Raw genomic sequence first — 19,552 nt, forward strand, 5'->3', positions numbered from 1 at the left:
AAGATGATGTAAATTTGGCACATAGTAAATTTTGTGTCAAATTTGGCACAATATTTACTATGATGTAAAATTTACACCACAATAAATACACTATTTTTTCATTTACATTTATGTCATTTCTATTATTTTATTAGTACTATCACATTAAATTATGAAATATTTATATATTTTTTTATTATTTTACATATTAAAATAATAATAAAATTAATTATAAAGTTATTAAATTTTTTTTTTTAATAAAATATTAATTAGATATTAAGTTTTACATCAAAATTTTGCAATTGTACATTGGAGTATAAAATTAAAATTTAATGTAATTTACTGTAAAACTACTTTTTTTTGTGTGTGTTAAATATAACACAATTTTTATATCTATTGGTCTAACACTATAACATCCAACAGAATGCCAAACAACAACATTAATTCCTTTTAGTAATTCTCCTTGTTATAATTTTTATAAAATTTGGATAACCAATCGAGGTGTCACTTCTAGGCACGTGCGAATGCAAAATAGCATTGCTCTAGAATAAAAGAAAAGAAAAGAAGATAGCACTTCATTTTTATGAATGGACAACAGTCGCAATATATATAAGAAAGTTCTACAACTTCGTTTTGGTCGAAGTTAGAACTATCTCTGAAGTTTTAAACTACACCGTAATAGATCTTCTTCCTCTTTCATACATGTATAGCTGAAGATGAGGGGTACAAACTATGGTTGGTTAATCATCATCTTCTTCTTCTCATTATCACCTCAGAACTCCATAGCTCAAAACGCCACTACTGACCCTTCTGAAGGTGAGTTTCATTCATCTTTCCCAAAATCAGCATATTTCAAATCTGGGTTTGTATTTAATTCTCTTAATTTCTGTGCAAGTTATAAACCCATTACCAATGTTTTTAAGAAATTAGGTGAGAGAGTTTATCTTCGAGAACCCACTTTGCACAAATTTGTTTTGGTTTACTTCATTTGAAGTTGGATTCTGGGTCTGGGTCCTTAAAAATTAAATCTATTCTTGGACAAGTAAACAACTTTTTGTTTTAATTGATTATTTGTTTTGAATGTGTGTGGTAAGAATTAGAACTAGCTTTGTCGGATAGAAAGAGATGTATTAGATTATACGCATTGTTGAAGAGAAAGTGAAAGGTGAAAACATAAAATTAATATTTAATGTCTCAACCATGATTTATTTATTATAATAGTTCGTGCTCTGTATCTAATGTTAAGTCAAGAGAGAAAAAAAGTCGTAACAGTTAATAGTGATGGCCCCTACATTAATGTATGTAGGGTCCTCCACCCCAAATATTTAATTTTTCTTTGAAAGGACCTCACCAGATTTCCGAGTCCATAGTTCGTTTGGAAAGGAAATATAAAATTAACTGTTTTATGAGCATTCCTATTGGGCATGGTGCCTTTTAGCCATTCTCATATAAATATATTAAGCATATAGACCATGGTATATCCCGCATGCGCCCCAATAGCCGCCACCACATGGGCTGCTTAAGTTCTATTGTGTTATTTATTTAATTTTTGAGCATTGCTATTAGACACCAGTGGTGTCTAGCACTTTCTTAACATGGCGCGTTGCGATTGGCTAGCGATAATACTTAAAAGCTATTATATTAAATTATATGGGACCTGATACTTAATATTGACACATAAGAGGGCGCTAGGCACCACTAATGCCTTTTAGCATTTCTCTTAATTTTTTTTATGAAAAACAGGAAAAAAAAATGAGAATGGAAGTGTGAAAATAGGGAATTTTCAAACAGAAAAGTGAGACTTAGAAGATCTCACTATCATTAGTATGTCAAAGTTCAATGATAGATCATAGATGTATTTTATTTAGTGCAAATAGTTAAAATATGAATTTTATACCTAACTATGTCAAAGTTCAATGGTAGATCATAGATGTATTTTATTTAGTGCAAATAGTATATAACCAACTATGATTATAAAAATAATAAAAAAAAAACTATGATCATCTTTTTAATCCTTTTTTTCTTTTTGAAGAGTCCAATTATCTGTATACAGGATTAATTATTAATGTATAAGTTGGAACTTTGAAGTTGAAGTTAGAACGAGTTGAGATTGGACATATTTAGTCAGAATTAGCTGTCACAAAAGTTCTATTGCATATCAATTAGGTTGAATCTTGAATGCACGTGGGATTCAATGCTTTATTCAGTCCTATGTGTAATAAGAGGGCAATAGTAACATTGTTTGAAGATGTTAAAAATTTACAACATGCTAATGTAATTTACAACATGCTAATGTATAGCACTTTTAAAACTACAATAATTATGATTTGACACATTATTATTTGATATAAATCTTAATTTTTAGCTACAATAACTTTTTAACTTCAATTTTTTATTAAAAAAAAAAAATAAATAGCATCAATGCTACAATATAACATCTATGTAAATTTTTAAAGTGATATTCTTTTCTCTCTAATAGTATAGTATTTTAATATTTTGCCACATAATATATCCACCTCACCAAACATCTTATGATTAGAGATGCTCTAATGAGCCATCTGATCTGCAGAATTGTCTGAGCTACGGAAAGAATGAGTTTTTTTTTAGAAAAATATATATACCACAATATTATATACACTAACATGACAATGTGTAAAATAGCGTGTCGAAATTAGATAAATGTGATTGTTTTAAAATACTATCACTTCACTATGTATCATATTATTTCTCGGGTAAATTATGGGTTAACCTAGCTACAGATTTTTACTTTACTTTTATGCTGTTTCTTTCTTGTTACAAAATGAGCAAACACCAACTTAACTTGAGTGTTGGTTATAAAATTTGCTGTTTTGAATCTATATATAAATATATTAAGCATATAGACCCTGGTATATTCTAATTGAGTATATTAATTAATACAGTGATAGCCCTAAACACAATATTCCAAAAATGGAATGTAAAAGCAAACCCCATGTGGAACATGAGTGGGGAGCCATGCACTGGATCTGCTATCAATAACACAATAGATGTTGAGCAGGAAGGCAACAACCCCAGCATCAAATGCAACTGTACTTACAACAATAACACCACTTGCCACATTACCCACTTGTATGTCACTTTTATATATCCCTTTCTTCTTATTTATCATTTTTGTTTTAACATTAAATCATCTTCCAATTATATTAAAAGGTAAATAGCGGCATAAGTACCTAAAGTTTTATGTTTGTAAGCGGCATAAACCCAATATTTATTTTTAGCGGCATAAGTATCCAATGTTTGTAAAACTGTAATTTTCTTCTAATTTCGTCAGTACAGACTCTGTTTTGAATTTATTAAAAGAACATTTGGAAGTAACTGATACTACATATTTCTATCTAGACCCAATGATTAAGAATTTAAGCAACCTGTTTAAGATAATAACAGAGTCTGTACTGACAAAATTAAAAAAAAAATTACAATTTTACAAACATTGTGTACTTATGCCGCTAAAAATAAACATTAGGTTTATGCCGCTTACAAACATAAAACTTTGGGTACTTAGGCCACTATTTACCCTATATTAAAAGAAAAAGATGAGTGCATAATAATGAAACTTCATGAAAATATGATTATAATCATGTGGCACTAACTGTATTAATGGCACGTTTACTATACAGTAATCAGAATCGGAATAAATTAATGGAGAAATGTAACAGAATAAATGAAAAATAATCGAAATCAATATTTGTAATATGTTGTTCACTAAAATTTTTTAGAAATGGAATATTTGTGATTTATCTTGTTTACTTTATTAGGAAACGTAATCGGAATACTTAAATTGACTAAATTGCCCTTTTGAGTTAAACTATATGATATGGTAGTTATTTTGCAAGACATATTTTAAAGGACAAAATTGTCATTATATATTTAATATTAAAAAATAAAATAAAAATAATAAAAATCCATTACCCTTAATGGCATTCCTTACAAAATTGGTGGGGGAAGTTCCCCCTTTCTTTTCTCCCTTATTTAATCAACTTCTCCCTTTCCTAATTTTAATAATGCAAGTAAACAAATGTAAGAGAATGATTACCTTACTATTGATTCCCATTACTTATTAGTAAACATGCCATAAGAGTTCTAGGTACTCTTTTATGTTATCTAATTCAATTGAAATATTGTAAAGTTTTTGCTCAATTTTTCATAGGAAAAATAAAAAGCAAATACATAATAATATATGCATAAGGCTAAAGAGTAAACATTAATGCTTGACCATACTTAGTTTTTGTGGAAAAAAAAAAAACACATAGGAAAATGCATTGAAATTATTGTACATTCTAACTAATTATAATGTTTCTCCAGGAGAGTGCAATCTTTGGACGCACATGGAGTGATTCCTGAGGAAATCACAGCACTGCCATATCTATTGTATTTGTATGATTCAAATTTCAAGAACAATACTTCTATGTTATGATTATTAGTAGTAGTTTCAGTTGGTCAATGCTAACAGATAGCTTCATGAGTTGTTACTAATAATATTATACATGTTTGCAGCAAGATTGACTTAAATTACTTCAGTGGAACTCTGCCAACATTTCTGGGAAATTTATCTGCACTACAAATATTGTAAGTTCATATTGGAAACGATTTAAGGGACTTTAACTTATGATTCACTTTTATTTTGGTTTTCATACACTCCTATGTTAAATTTTGATTCAAACATGCTGATACCATAACTTAAGCCAAGATAAATTGGAGGAGGGCTTCCATTTTCTTTCTTTTTTCTTGTTTTGCTGCAAGTAAAACCATTTAGTGTAAGTTCCTCTTAACATAATGAAAAAGGAAAAAGTCTATAGTTTTAGACAAGCTGCTAAAATGTCTTTTTTTCTGGTTTTGTGAACTTATCCTTTGGGCACTTCTCCTATTTCAAAATGTCATACGCTCTCATTTAAACAACTGAAGAAATATACACATTATGTTGTCTTTATACAACTTAAAAATTATAAGCATATTTTTCACCAATGGGGTTAGACACTTAGTTTGCTTTTAAAAATATGTCAAAGAGCTTCACCCTTCTAAAGATAATAAGGTTTAGGGAGATGACTATTATCAAAATACTGACATATTTGTTTTTGGTTAAATTTCAGGTCTGTCTCCCACAATGCATTCAGTGGGCCAATTCCAAAGGAGCTTGGGAACCTCAAGGATTTATTTATGATGTAAGAATTGAACTATTCTGTTCTATATTTAAGTCCAAGTCTCTGTTGGAAATTATCAGTTCAATACTGTTTTGAGTTTGATAATGCTGTGGTTTGTGAAGAAATTTTTTGTTATATAATAGATGAAACAAAACAGTGTCATTAGAGGGGATAACTTAGTCTATGGTGTAATCTTTGTTTATGATTTAAAAGAGGCTAATGTGCTGAAGCTTGCATTTAAATTTCAGTGATACCAAAATTATTTGAACTAATTTCTATTTACTATGTGGAGTTCTATGTTCAACTGGAAAACATTATACTTGAAAAAGTTCATGGTTCAGTGATACTGATTTGGTAAAGTTTAGGGAGAGAACGATGTAGTTAGTTTAAAAACCAAGATGAACTTGTGTGAGGCCAAAACTTTAAGATATTTTATGTCTGACTTATTCGATTTGACAAGCTAATTTTTTTATCAGCATAATTGGTTATTTTGAGATTCTTATATGCTTTTCCAATGTGAACTGTAGTGCCTTGGGATCAAACAATTTCTCCGGAACACTGCCCCCAGAACTTGGTAACTTGCCCAACCTTCAGCTAGTGTAAGTCTCTTTTAGTAAGAAAAATTCTAAACCAGTTTATGGGTCTTTTTCTAACTTATTGTAGCTATGATCAAGAATTTAACTGTCTCACTAGTTTCTGCCAATGCTTGTCCTTGTTTAGTATTATTCTTCATGTTGTAAACCAAACATGATAATGTACTATAAGTTAGACCGCATTTATGAATTATAAGTCAAGATTGAAAGCATATGATATGAAAATGACAGAGCAGCTCTGATTTTCTGCAGTTACATAGACAGTTGTGGGCTCAGTGGTGAAATTCCTTCCACATTTGCTAAGCTTCAAAACATGAGAGTCTTGTAAGTATGAGATCTTGCAAATTATGTTTTTTAAGTAATTTTAGTCTCTTTTTTTCTTCGTATAGTTTACTCTTTCTGGCCTAAACTTACCATAAGTCGGTTGTTGAATGTCAGGTACGCAACAGATAGTCCTTTCTCAGGGAAGATACCAGAATTCATTGGAAGCTGGAAAAATCTTACTGAATTGTAAGTATTGAAAGTTTGCAAACTAATAATTTTCCATCAATTATGACCAGCATTATTCTTTCTGCTGACCTTATTGCAGTGTCTCTTGTGTAAACTTATAATGTTAAATCTCTGAGATGATTTTTGTAGGAGATTGGTAGGCAACTCTTTCGAAGGTCCAATACCAGCCAGTTTTTCTGAGTTGACCTCATTGCAGTCTCTGTGAGTATTATATATATATATAAATATTATATAATTTAAACTCTATATTTCTCTCTATCCTTACAGAGAAAAAATAAGTAGCTTAGTTATGTTTGTGTATGTAATGTAGGCGAATCAGTGATATATACAGTGGCAGTTCTTCTCTTGATTTTGTCAGAAATTTGACAAACTTGAATGAGTTGTAAGAGCGAAAACTCAATTCAGTTATACTTGTTGACCCTGACTTTAGTATGTAACTAACTTATTTATATAATGTTTTCTCTCTCTTTTTAACAGAATTCTCAGAAATGCTTTAATCAGTGGAAAAATTCCATCTTATATTGAAGGATTTCAGAGCCTAAAAACATTGTATGTTTCGATACCAAAGCAATCTGATCAACTGAAGTAGCTTTCACAATCATTATTTCTGACTTTTATTCATTAATCTTTTGTAGGGATCTGAGTTTCAACAACTTAACAGGCGAGATCCCAAGTTCATTGTTCACTATGAATATAACATCATTGTAATAAAGAAGCAGTGATTATCTATTTTTCTCAAGTTTATTTCCTTAAGCTTGATTTGTAAACTTCAAATAGAAAACCTTCAATACTAACTCTGACTGGTATCTATTCTTTTTATTTGTGGTGCTTCTCTTATTGGACAGATTTTTGGGAAACAACAGTCTGTCTGGAATCCTTCCAAGCCAATTGAATGACAATATTCAGAATATGTAAGTTCTTATAACATATGATTGTGTTATGTTGACTATGTATACAAATATCTCAAGGAAGTATAGTCATTATACAAAATTTAAAGGACTTCACAGGTGACAGAAACAGTTCAAGGATAGCCTGCTGAATGAATCTTAAAAATAATGCAATGAAATACTACTGTGTATTGCTGCCATTTTACTTTTCTTTTTTCTTTTCCTGAATTTAACATGCTGTTGATTTTTCATGTATATTACTTTCTCTGATCTATTCTAATATGTACAATAATCTGTGCAGAGATGCATCTTATAATCACCTATCAGGTAGTTTGCCACCATGGGTAATCACCATGTCCCAATTGTATGTCTCTTTATTTTCCTTCTTCAACTTTGTAATTGTTGTTCATGTAGTGCTGCTTTATCAAGTGTGGGTGTGGGTGAGCATATTATATTGCTACAGAATGTGATTATAGTAAATTTCTGCAGGAACTTAGTGGCCAACGATTTTGTATTCGACAGCTCAAATAAATCGTAAGTATGGTATTAACTGTATTTCTGTAGTTTCACAAACTTAGACACTTCTTTCTACTGATTTTTTTTTCTTTTAAGAGTTCTTGCTGGATTGGAATGCCTTCAGAGAGACTTTCCATGTAATAGAAATGCTGCACCTTGTAAGTGTCTTTCATTCAACTTATTTGCTCATTTATAGGGCACTGATATAGGCACTTCTCTTCAATCTGCCTTCATCATGAGCTTTAAATAATAGTCCATATGTTTCCCTGTGTTATCTCTGTGCAATGGAATGAAAGATCACAAGTTGAATGATTCAAGGTTGAATTAAAATACATAATGTGTTCTTAACTCACCCCAATAGATCAGAAAACCATTTTTTACTGTATGAATCATTGCCGTTTGAACCTATTGAATTTCACAGATACAAACTTCTCACTTAAATGTGGGGGACCAGAGGTGAGAGGAAATACAGGCATAGTTTATGAAGCTGAAAGATTATATCTTGGGCCAGCAAAATTTTATGTAATAGATGAGAGGTGGGCAGTTAGCAAGGTAGGCTTGTTTGCTGACAAACGAGGTAAACTAGACATTGAAGGTAACCTGGCACAAGTCACCGGCTCCACTGAGAACCCGGAGCTTTTCCATACTGCAAGAATGTCCCCAGGATCGCTAAGATACTATGGTCTTGGTCTTCAGAATGGACCTTACACTGTAACTTTGCATTTTGCTGAAATCGGTTTTCCAAATCGAAACTCTCAAAAGTGGGCAGGACTAGCACGGCGCATGTTTGATATTTATATTCAGGTAATACTTAGTGCAGTGTTAGAGAGGACACAATTTATTGCATCATGTGAAGATCAATCTCCGAGCAATATGCAGTCAATGCTTTAACTACAGATCTCATCATTTTCATTTCAGGGAAGTCTTAGACATAAGGACTTTGACATAGCAAAGGAAGCAGGTGGGGTAGAGAAAGCATTAGTTAAGAAATTCAAAGTTACTGTGTCAGAAAACTATCTTGAAATCCATTTGTTTTGGGCTGGAAAGGGTACATGTTGCATACCTAAACAAGGTTATTATGGTCCTTTGATAGCAGCTATTCATGCTACTTCAGGTTCTTAACATCAAATGACATCAAATATTTTAATATGATTTTTCTACTTATATTTTCTATTGACAAATTCCAACTATTTTTATCAGATTTCACACCTTCTGGGATGAGAAAATCTAGCCAAAGAGGCAAGAATAAGACAGTGTTGATCCTTGCAATTACCATCCCTGCCGTGGTAGTTTTCATTTTATTACTATTTGGAGTAGTTTACATTAGGAGAAAATCAAACAATGGTGATGACACAGGTAATTATTAACTGAATAGGAACATACCTTATAGTCTAGTCTAGTCTTGTTAATAGCCATATCAGTCTTTGATATCATATTCTTGTTTCAAATCTACAGCTGTTCTTGGTTCAAGCCATCATCTCAATACTTATAGCTACGCTGAACTAAGAGCTGCCACAGATGACTTCAATTTTTCGAATAAGCTAGGTGAAGGAGGATTTGGCCATGTTCACAAGGTAAACTGGATTCTTTTAGTTCAAACGATATTTTTCTATGGATTTTAGTTACCAATCATTGAATTATTTTGTGAATACTTTTCAGGGAACGCTTCCAGATGGGAAGGTAGTCGCTGTTAAGCAACTTTCTGTAGAATCTCACCATGGAAAGAGTCAATTTCTTGCAGAAATTGCAACCATTTCTGTTGTGCAACATCGCAATCTCGTAAAACTTCTTGGATGCTGTATGGAAGGAGACAAACGATTGCTGGTTTATGAGTATCTCAAAAACAGAAGCCTTGATCTAGCATTATTTGGTAAGAAGCCATTGGGTATCGGTAATGCTAAAGTGTTTCATTTTGTTTCTTCTGCAACAAAGTTAAACTCGTAAGAAAAACTAGATTTTTTGTTTTTTTTCATTTGTTTGACATTTGAGATTGCAAATTCAAAGCTTCTTGTCTAATATGGTTTTCTTGTAGACAAACACAATTTACAGCCTGAAAAAGCAATACTTGAATTGAAGTTGAATAATTGAATTCTCCAAAGCACACTTAGCCTTATAGGAATAAACTTTCCTTTACATGTTTTTCCCCTTCCTTTTTCAACTTAAAATGCATTGACTTGTTCCTGTGCTGCAAGTTTTTTTAAAGTGAAATAGAGAATGTTTTGAAGTTAATCATATGAAAATTTGTCTACATACTATTGCAGAAAAGAAAGAGTTCCACCTTGACTGGCCTACTCGCTTCAATATATGCTTGGGAACAGCAAGAGGACTTGCTTATCTTCATGAAGAATCCATGCCAAGAATTGTACATCGAGACGTCAAAGCTAGTAATATTTTGCTCGATGCAGCTCTTTGTCCTAAAATATCAGACTTTGGACTGGCAAAGCTATACGATGACAATAAAACACATGTTAGCACTAGAGTTGCAGGAACAATGTAAGATCTTTTAACACCATACCATTTCAAGTTTTTATATTTCTTACTTATCCTTTTAATGAACCCTACAATCATTAGACGCAGAAAATCTTAGTGAATTTCTTGGTAAGTTCCCACAAGGAATAAAATCCCAGAGAGCAAACTATGATACCTAATTCTCATGACTTAACACAAAACTGTTATAAAATATAGTCAGGCAAAGGAATAGAACTGCATATACATTGAACTAGTAATTTCAATATATGACATCTTACTTAATCTTATTCAATGATCTTGTAGAGGATATTTAGCACCAGAATATGCTTTGCGTGGGCACCTGACAGAAAAGGCTGATGTTTTTGCTTTTGGTGTTCTTGCTTTGGAGATCCTTAGTGGGAGACCAAACTTCTGCAATGGCCTGGAAAATGAGAAGATTTATCTCCTTGAATGGGTAGAGAAATTTTCCTTGCATAAGTTTCTTCCACTCTAACAAATTGGCATCACATAGTGAAAAATTAGAGAATGAATTTTTTTCAAAACTTGTTATTACATCATAGTTATGGTTGGTTCCCATATGTTACAATCTATGTGATCAAAGTTACAAGTCTTGATTAATATGTACAGGCATGGAACTTATACGAAATGAACCAATCTTTGGAGCTTGTGGATCCAACATTAACCGAATTCGATGAAAATGAAGCCACAAGATTGGTAAGAGTGGCTCTTTTGTGTACTCAAGCGTCATTGTGGTTGCGGCCACCAATGTCACGTGTCATTGGAATGCTTCTTGGAGATATGGAAATTGAGGCTATAACATCAAAACCAAGTTATCTTACAGATTTTGATTTTAAAGATACTAGCACTAGTGTCTTTTCAAGCGATGTTGATACTTCACGTGATTATTCATCCAAGTCTATGTGAGAACCAGCATGGTTTTGCTCCATCAAAATTGGGATATTATTCATGACTTTTCATGTGGTCATATTTTTTCTAATTCACATGGTTTCTTGGATATGTATAGATGTTTATTTTTAGGCTTTCATCGTATTTGTGGTAGTGATTATTATGCCTTGTAAAGTTGACCATTTGTAAAAAGGTTGTTTGGTTCTGGGTATACCCCAAGGTTTTTTTTTCATCAAGTTTGTCTTCAAGTCCTTGCCTATTGATTTTTAACCTGAATGGTCGTGCTATGGCACACTAACTACAAATCTGTGAGTTTCTTCTGAATAATAATAAAAAAAAAAAAATCAAAGACCAAAGAAGCTGAAATGTTCCTTCTGATAATCAAAATTGCAAAGTGTGTATTGAAAAACAAACATTTTCTTAACTTTTTAATTTTCTTTCTACTCTCTCATATGATGGCCCACCAAAGTAAGTTCGGATCTTCCACAGGAGCAAAGGTAAATTCCAAAGGGAAATTTAATTTTTCATGCTTACATGTGCTTAAATTTTTTCTCTAAACTCATAATAATTAATATTTGTAACATATGACAACTTTTATATTATCCCTAAAATATACATCTCAATTCTCCATTTACATCACCCCCCTCTCTCTTCTTCTCTCTTTTTCTCTTACTGGGGAGCTCCCCTACCACCACAAAGCAACACAAATGTTTCTTCTCTTCACTCATTCTCTTCTTTTCACTACACTACAACTAAAAGCTACAATATTTTCTCTCATTGGACGGAGCATCATATACGAAACATCAATGGGTAATTCTTTTTTTAAGAAATCTTTTTTGTTGTTGATGTATTTAGTTTAGAATGTTGTTTGGATGCTTGATCTGTGAGTTGTTGTTGTTATTTTGCTGTTTTGTGTGTTGAAATGCTTGCGGTATGTGAATACTGCATTTTTCTTGGAGTCTGCAATTTTTTTCATCTGGTCTGATGGAGTCCGATGTGGGCCCGATGGTGGTTCGATACATAACGTAAGTATCAAGATAGGGATGGAAGCCCAATTATGGCCAAATGGGGTGGTTCGATGGGTGGTTTGGGACATTATTTTATATGGGGTCCAATATGAGCCCGATGGGCCTGATGGGTGGTCCGATGGGTGTCCAATATGGGTTTGGGACATTATTTTTATATGAGGTCTGATATGAGCCCGATGGGCTCAATGGGTGTCCAATGTGGGTTTGGGACATTATTTTTATGGTGGGTCCGATATGAGCCCGATGGGTAGTCCGATAGCTGTCCAATATAAGTTTGGGGACATTATTTTTGATGGGGTCCGATATGGGCCCGATTGGGTTCGATGGTTTACAGTTTTACTGCATCTTCAAGAATTTGGATCACTTTTCGGTGAGATTTTTGTTCAAAATTGTAATTGTATTTTTTTTTAATGTAAGTGACAGGTTCAACTGTTAATGCATTTGTTGTGTATAATGGTGTTTGGGAGTTTGAGGGTAGAGATTGGGTTTATAACTGGGCCGAAAATTTAACATTTGACATTGATATGAATGTAAGCTACTCAGGTTTGGTTGATCTTTTGTATGAAGAACTGGATGTTGACAAAGTGCAGTATGACTTGAAATTGGAAGTAAATTACAAGTACATGAAAGACTTAATGTATCGCCCTAAAGTTATTAGAAATGATATGCGTGCAAGGTTCTATTTGTCTACACTTGCGAAGAAGCCAGATGAATTTATTCCCTTGTTTGTGACTTTGTTAAAGAAAAATATTTGTGTTGATCCTAGTCCCACACCAAGTTCTGTTAAGGACACTCATAGCGAGGTTGGGAGTTTTTTTCCAAAAACAAATCTAGAGGTGTTGGTTGTCGATGTGTTACCTGAATTAAACACTATGATGCCGAGTGTTGATATTGCAGCATAAATGTCCATCATTGATGGTTTTTTTTTTATGGTCCAGACCCTGAATGCTATGTTGAGGGCAATGATGATGTAAGAGACAACCAAGATATAGAGGTCCTTGCTGATGTAGCTTTGAACTTGACTCCACTATCGTACCAAAGACCACTCAGGCCACCGACACGGAAAAAAATGCCCCGTAGAAAAAATTGCTAAACACCTAGTACTAATAGTAGTCGTCCAGGCGAAACCAGTAATGCTAAAGGAACCATTGACTGTACAGGTCCTAATAATGCTAGAGAGACTAATGATGCTAGTGGTCCTAGTGATGCTCGAGGGACCAATGTAACCGGATTTAGCGATCCATTTTCTTCTTCGACAAGTTACGATACATTTAGATTGTACATATTATTGTAGTAATTACTCTTTAGATTGTACATATTATTTACATAAAAACCTTATAGTTATCACACATTTATCACCACAGGTATGTGTGAACTCAAAATAAGTATAACATCTTGTAGGTTGATCAATACTTACATGAAAAACACACACATAAACATCTAACATTCCTCATGAGCAATCTACACAAGAGAGGTTGTTTTGGCGACATCATATTTCAATCAATCCATTTAGAATGAGAGACAAACTTTAGACTTTGGTCTTAATTTTAATTAAACTAAATATACTCTACAAAATACATATAAATTTATGTGTATATATAATTCATTATATATTATGGATTCTATACATATGCACATATATATATATTTTGTAAATCACATATAATGCAATTTCTCTCATCTAAAAGCCTCAATATATAAATTTCAACAAGAAAAAAATAGTTATTTAATAATATCTATATAGGATTCAAACCAAAATTAACCACTTTTAATCAAATAGAATAAGAAGAATGGTCTGAGGGACCCTGCGCTGAGCAAAAGTGGTATGAACTGTTTACTATGACTGATCTATGAATTTTCATCGGCCTGATGGTCGTAGGCGCACAACAAAATGATGTAAAAAAATTGTATCTTTGACTAGCAATTTAGGGGTAACACAAGAAGAAGCTTGGGAAGAGAATGAAAAGGTAGTGATGTCACTTTGTGGGAAGAATCATATTGAAGAAAGATGTTAACGATAGGCTTTTTTCTACAATCTTTAGCCGAATGTGGAAAGGAATATCAGATTGGAATGTTAAGATTTTTGACGAGGAAGGACACAACTCTTATGTGGGGATCTCATTCAAATCAAAAGTTTATGCCAATTGTTTTAGGGAAACAACTCTGTGTGTTTAAGGAAGTTGTGCTGCTATTAGAAGAGTAGTCAGACTCTAGATAATGGAGTGATGCGAAGCTTGACAAAATTTATTGTTGGGTTAAAATGAAAGGTATACCACTGAAAGTTTTTCGTTTGAATAATGTCAAACAATTGGGTGAAATGGCAGAGAAGTTGAGGATCTTAGATGGTCGACTGAATAGTGTATGTTTCTTAATGGATATGCAAGGGTGAGAATTGATTTTCCATTGGACAAAAGAGTTTTTATGGGTCGATATATTCCTAGTGGGAAAATGAAATATTGGGTTCAATTTAAATTTGAGAGGCTATCAATGCTCTGTTTTGGGTGTGGGATTTGGGGTCATGAATAGAGAGATTATGCTAGTCAAATAAAAATGGAGAGAGATGAGAATGGGAAAGATGTTCCTAAATATGGGGCATGGTTAAAAGAAGAAGATCCAATACCAAACTATTTCAATGCTTTTCGACAATCCCAAATGCAAGCTCAGGAGCCAGCGGTGAATCAATTAAAGAAGAAAGGGAGGTTATACTAGGGCTAGGAGCAAATGGAGGAATTGAACTGGAGAAAGATGGTGGTCCGACGGAGATGAATGATGGTGTAGGCGGTGATATGACGGTGGATAAGGAAATCTCATCATTGATTATGCTGAGCAATTTAGGAATAATGGGAATCGTGGGGGATGAAGCGGGAAGTGGTATCCAAGAAGTTAGGTGAAGTGGGTTGACGATTAGGGTTTAATTGGGCCCAAACATGAGTGGACAAAATACCAATATGGGCCTAAAAGGGAATTTAATGAAGGATAATGGACTTGGGGGGTTAGAGATGCCACTTTTACAACAAACTAGTTAGAAAGGAGGCCCAATAACTAGAATGAATGGAGGACATCAAAATGGGGTTAGACCTCTGCCAGATGGATTTATTGACAGGGAAAGTGATTTAAAAAAGAGGAAGAACAATGACAGAGCTTATGTAGAGGAGACTGCGAGGGAACCTCGATCTGTTGACAAATGGAAGATGATTGTCTCGATATGTGAAGAGTTAGAGATCCTTGGAGGTTTTACACCGGGGTTAAGTGGAGATGGAAACAAAGAGATGAAGCCCCACAAGGGCAGAGAAGAAAGGTATCCACTAAAAATAAAGCACGTAAACAAGCTATGTCACAGTTGGCCTTGAGTACCGAAGGAGCTGGGGCAATGTTGCAAAAGGCTCAGGGAGAAGACATAGAAGGAGGAGAAGGGAGATGTAATTTATTTGAGAAAACTGGGTATGCTAAACTTTGGGAAGGTAACTGTAGATTCAACAACTGAGGTGAGTATTTCTAACACAATTGAATTATCATCTCAAAGTTCCTTAAGTGAAGCAACGAGCCTTGCAATGTAGGACCGCCGAGCACAATGAAACTCTTGAGTTGGAATGTCCAAGGAATTGGAAACTCTTGGACATTACGTGCTTTACAGTCCCATATTCGGATGAATAATCCGAGCATTGTGTTTTTTTGCAAAAAGTAAACTTACAAGGTATCAAGCAGAGTGATTGTGTACTACTCTTTAGTTTGGAGTAATTTTTGGACAGTAGACACGGTGGGATTGAGTGGGGGCCTATTATTAATGTGGAAAGATGACCTTCATGTAAGGGTGGATTCTAGTTCACCTTGCCATATTGCAGTTGTAATGGCCAGCAAAGGTTTTCTACCTTGGAATCTGACTTGCTTTTATGGTCATCTAGATGCTTCTCAACATAACTTTTCGTGGAAACTTCTTAGACATATCAACAGGGAGACGGAGGGAGCTTGGCTAAGTGTGGGCGACTTTAATGAAATAGTGAGTTTGGCAAAAAAGAGTAGGGGTATATTGAGAGAATCAGGTACTATCGAAGCTTTCAAAGAGGTTCTCGATGATTATCAATTGATTGATTTTAGTACTATTAAAGATGAATTCACGTGGTGTAATGACTATATCCCGTCAACTTATCAGGAAACACCTGCAAAAAGGCAGAACAAATATACTATATAATAATATAGTCCATAAGCAAGCTATAACATTAAAATTATGGTTTTACCCTTCTCGGGTCAAATTATAAAAATACCCTGGCTCACCAACGGGGTCTTAACATGTCATTTATCAGTATAATTCATATATATTAAATTATATAATAATATAATTCTACATTAATAAACATTTAACTAGTTAGGGTTTGTTAATCCGATTCATTAATCTTAGGGTGTCACAATTGCTTTGTCCAAAGCAATTTAAATATTCCAAGGGCCCCTTGGCTCATAATGGGTGATTTTAATGACTTTCTTAATTTGGAAGATAAAATTGGGGGAGATACATCTAGGAGCCCTTCAACACAATTTAGGAGTTTCCTTGATACTTTTATTCTTCATGCTCTTCCTGTTAAGGATAACATTTTGTTGGGTTTTATGCCCTAAATAAAACTCCATTTCAATGTAATCCATTTTATTCAACATCAATAAAGAAACAGAAGTATTTTTCATTCATTTGTGTATGTTTTGGTTCACCTTATCAATTGCTTGTCTATTTGATTTATAAATTCATTTGAAACCATTTTCACATACTTGATCCTGTTTATTGTGTTGTCAACATATTGGAAAGTAAACATGACTATGTGAATAAAGATTCCTAGATTTATCAGACATAGGGTTTTACTAATATGATAATCTACAATAGAGTTTACTTGCATTTGGAGAAATGCTATGTTCTTTCCAGAGCATTGGTTAAAGTAAAGCTCAGGTTGGATGCATGGAGTATGCATCGGAAGGGACCGATATTGAACTTTGACTTAGATTTATTAAACTTACCGTAATATCTATTCAAGTCAATATCGCCTAGTTGATCCTAGATCAAATGATCTTAATCCTGTTATGATTAGGCTCAATCTCAAGAGGTTATTCGTGTTCTTTGATTTGTTAGTTAAGCCTACTTTTGGGTCAGGGTGATATGTACATTTAGGGAACACGGTAGTGCAATTGAGTGGGAGCACTAACATAAACATGGAATCTATAGCTTCTATTTGGCGAATAGTAAGTAAAGGATGATCTCCTTCGAGCTTGACCAAACGTAAATAAATGGTGGAGTACTCATTTCACATAAGCTGAAATATCATTTATACGGGGTTAAGTGTTTTAAGGATAAAATACATTGTAGGGTGTAACGGTAATTTAATCCCTTTACAGTGTAGATCATTCATATAGAGGATCATTGATCAAATTAGGATTATAACAATGGATAACTAATGATGTGTCTATATGCTGGAACATATAGAGCATTCTATATACTGAAAGTGCAATTCTAAGTTCTATGCGTGGATTTAACAAAGAATTAATAAGTCAGTGAATTTAGGTTAATAAATTCTTGATCTGCTTATTGGAAGCTCGGTTATATAGACCCATGATCCCCCCACTAGTTGAGATAATATTGCTTGTAAGACTCATATAATTGGTTTTGATTAATCAATTATAATTCTCAAATTAGACTATGTCTATTTGTGAATTTTTCACTAAGTAAGGGCGAAATTGTAAAGAAAGAGTTTTTAGGGCATATTTGTTAATTATGATACTTTGTATGGTTCAATTAATAAATATGATAAATGACAATATTATTTAATAATTATTTATAGTTATTAAATAGTTAGAATTGGCATTTAAATGGTTGAATTTGAAAATTGGCGTTTTTCAAAAAAATGAGATACATAAATGATAAAACTGTAAAATTGCAAAAAGTGAGGCCCAAATCCATATTGCCTAGGCCGGCCACTTTTATAGGGTTTATCATCTGATATTTTCATTATTTCAATGCCAAATAATTCAAGCCTAACCCTAGTGGAATGCTATAAATAGATAGTGAAGGCTTCAGGAAATTTACACTTAACTTTCACACTTTTCCTTCAGAGAAAACCTGAGGCTTCTCTTTCTAAACCCTAGCAACAACTTCTTACTCTTCTTCTTCCTTCATAATTTCGAACCACTTAGTGATTAGAGTAGTGTCCACACACAGCAAGTGATACCTCAATCATAGTGAGGAAGATCGTGAAGAAAGACATTCAACAAGGAGGAGTTTCAGCACTAAAGGAGGAGAGAAAGAGATCCAGGTTCAGATCTTGATAATACTCTACGATAGAAAGGATACAAGGGTTAGAGATCTGAGCGGAAGGAGACATTTAATTCCGCTGCACCCAATGTAAGGTTTCTCGTACTTTATATGTGTTTATTTCATAATCGTTTTAGAAGTTCATATTTAAAGTGTTAATCAACATACTTGTGAGTAGACCTAAGATCTTGGTAAAATAATTTCCAATAACTGGCCTCAGAGCCATGGTAATTGATTTGCTTGCAAGAAATTTGGACTTAAAACGATTTGTTTGATGTTTTGGATGGTATCATGTTGTTTTGAGTGTTGTTTGATGAGTGATTGATGTTTGTGAATTTTCGTGAAAAATAATTAAATATCTGTTTCTGGAATTATTTTTATTGGATAGTTTGGGAAAAATTAAGCAACTTACTTCTTTACAGAACTCAATTTCGATTTAATTTGAATTAGTTATGATTTTTTGAAGTTTCGAAAAAATATCAGGAGTCGTGCATCATCACACGCGCGCGCGGACAAGGGGTAACCTTCGGACAACACGCGCTCAGACATGGTTTCCTGTCTGAAACCGAGGCTTCCGCGCGCGGAGAGGCTGCTAGCAGCCTCCTGCGCGAGGTTTCTCAGTCATGCATGCTGATGCGCGCGCGGATAGTATGCAATGCATACTGTCCGTACAGCTCGCAATTTTTTCGTTTTTCTTCGATTTTTCATGCTATTTCATGGATTTAACTTCCGATTTTTTGTGTAGTTTTGTATTTAGACATTTACTATTCCTAATTCAATTCTAAATATCATAATTAAATTAATTAATTTTTTTAAAATTAATTCATGATTTTAGTGTAATTTGAATTTGAAAATAGTAAATATCTATCTTTTTTGTTTAATTATCTATCTTATTTTTAAATTTGATTATATCTTATCTTATTTTTAAATTTAAGGTCAAATTTTAAATTTTAAATTAAATATTTTTTTTAAATAATTTGACCTTATTTAAATTTAAAATAAGATAACTATAATCATGTAATTTTAAATAGAAGTAAGATATTTTGCTAACTTTTAAATTTTGTTATTTTATTTATTTAAATTAAATCATAAAATCTGAATTAGGCAAGCTCGGTTGTCAAGGGAAAGGCTCCAGGTCCGAAGGGATCCATGATTGGTCTGATACGGTACAGTCCAATACGAGACGATGGAATGCAATGGG

At 33.2% G+C, this 19,552-nt stretch overlaps 1 protein-coding gene across 2 annotated transcripts; it reads left to right on the forward strand.

Annotated features, from left to right (window-relative positions):
• The first annotated feature begins 544 nt into the window (after positions 1-544).
• LOC115697165 (probable LRR receptor-like serine/threonine-protein kinase At1g56140) lies at positions 545-11,273 on the forward strand. 2 transcript variants are annotated; one of them, XM_030624077.2, is made up of 24 exons: positions 545-795; positions 2,901-3,087; positions 4,321-4,392; positions 4,513-4,584; positions 5,106-5,177; positions 5,684-5,755; positions 6,002-6,073; positions 6,188-6,259; positions 6,389-6,460; positions 6,570-6,641; positions 6,737-6,808; positions 6,895-6,963; positions 7,105-7,170; positions 7,448-7,510; positions 7,636-7,680; positions 7,759-7,820; positions 8,084-8,466; positions 8,581-8,734; positions 8,863-9,018; positions 9,118-9,236; positions 9,322-9,532; positions 9,924-10,155; positions 10,435-10,585; positions 10,759-11,273. In XM_030624077.2, the coding sequence occupies exons 1-24, from the start codon at positions 696-698 to the stop codon at positions 11,053-11,055; spliced, it is 2,943 nt and encodes a 980-aa protein (XP_030479937.1). In that variant the 5' UTR covers positions 545-695; the 3' UTR covers positions 11,056-11,273. The 2 variants fall into 2 exon arrangements, with proteins under 2 accessions (XP_030479937.1, XP_030479936.1); XM_030624076.2 differs by having other exon boundaries at positions 547-795; positions 8,581-8,776.
• Positions 11,274-19,552: the final 8,279 nt, after the last annotated feature.

The sequence above is a fragment of the Cannabis sativa genome, chromosome 7, assembly GCF_029168945.1.
Source record: "Cannabis sativa cultivar Pink pepper isolate KNU-18-1 chromosome 7, ASM2916894v1, whole genome shotgun sequence".
NCBI classification, from domain to species: domain Eukaryota; kingdom Viridiplantae; phylum Streptophyta; class Magnoliopsida; order Rosales; family Cannabaceae; genus Cannabis; species Cannabis sativa.

Bases quoted from the DNA above. Each gene is read 5' to 3' on its own strand.
- LOC115697165 (XM_030624076.2), top strand. From the start codon at position 696: ATGAGGGGTACAAACTATGGTTGGTTAATCATCATCTTCTTCTTCTCA. The intron at 7,681-7,758 runs GTAAGTATGGTA...TTTTCTTTTAAG, and splicing joins TTCGACAGCTCAAATAAATC to AGTTCTTGCTGGATTGGAAT. The intron at 8,467-8,580 runs GTAATACTTAGT...TTTTCATTTCAG, and splicing joins TGTTTGATATTTATATTCAG to GGAAGTCTTAGACATAAGGA.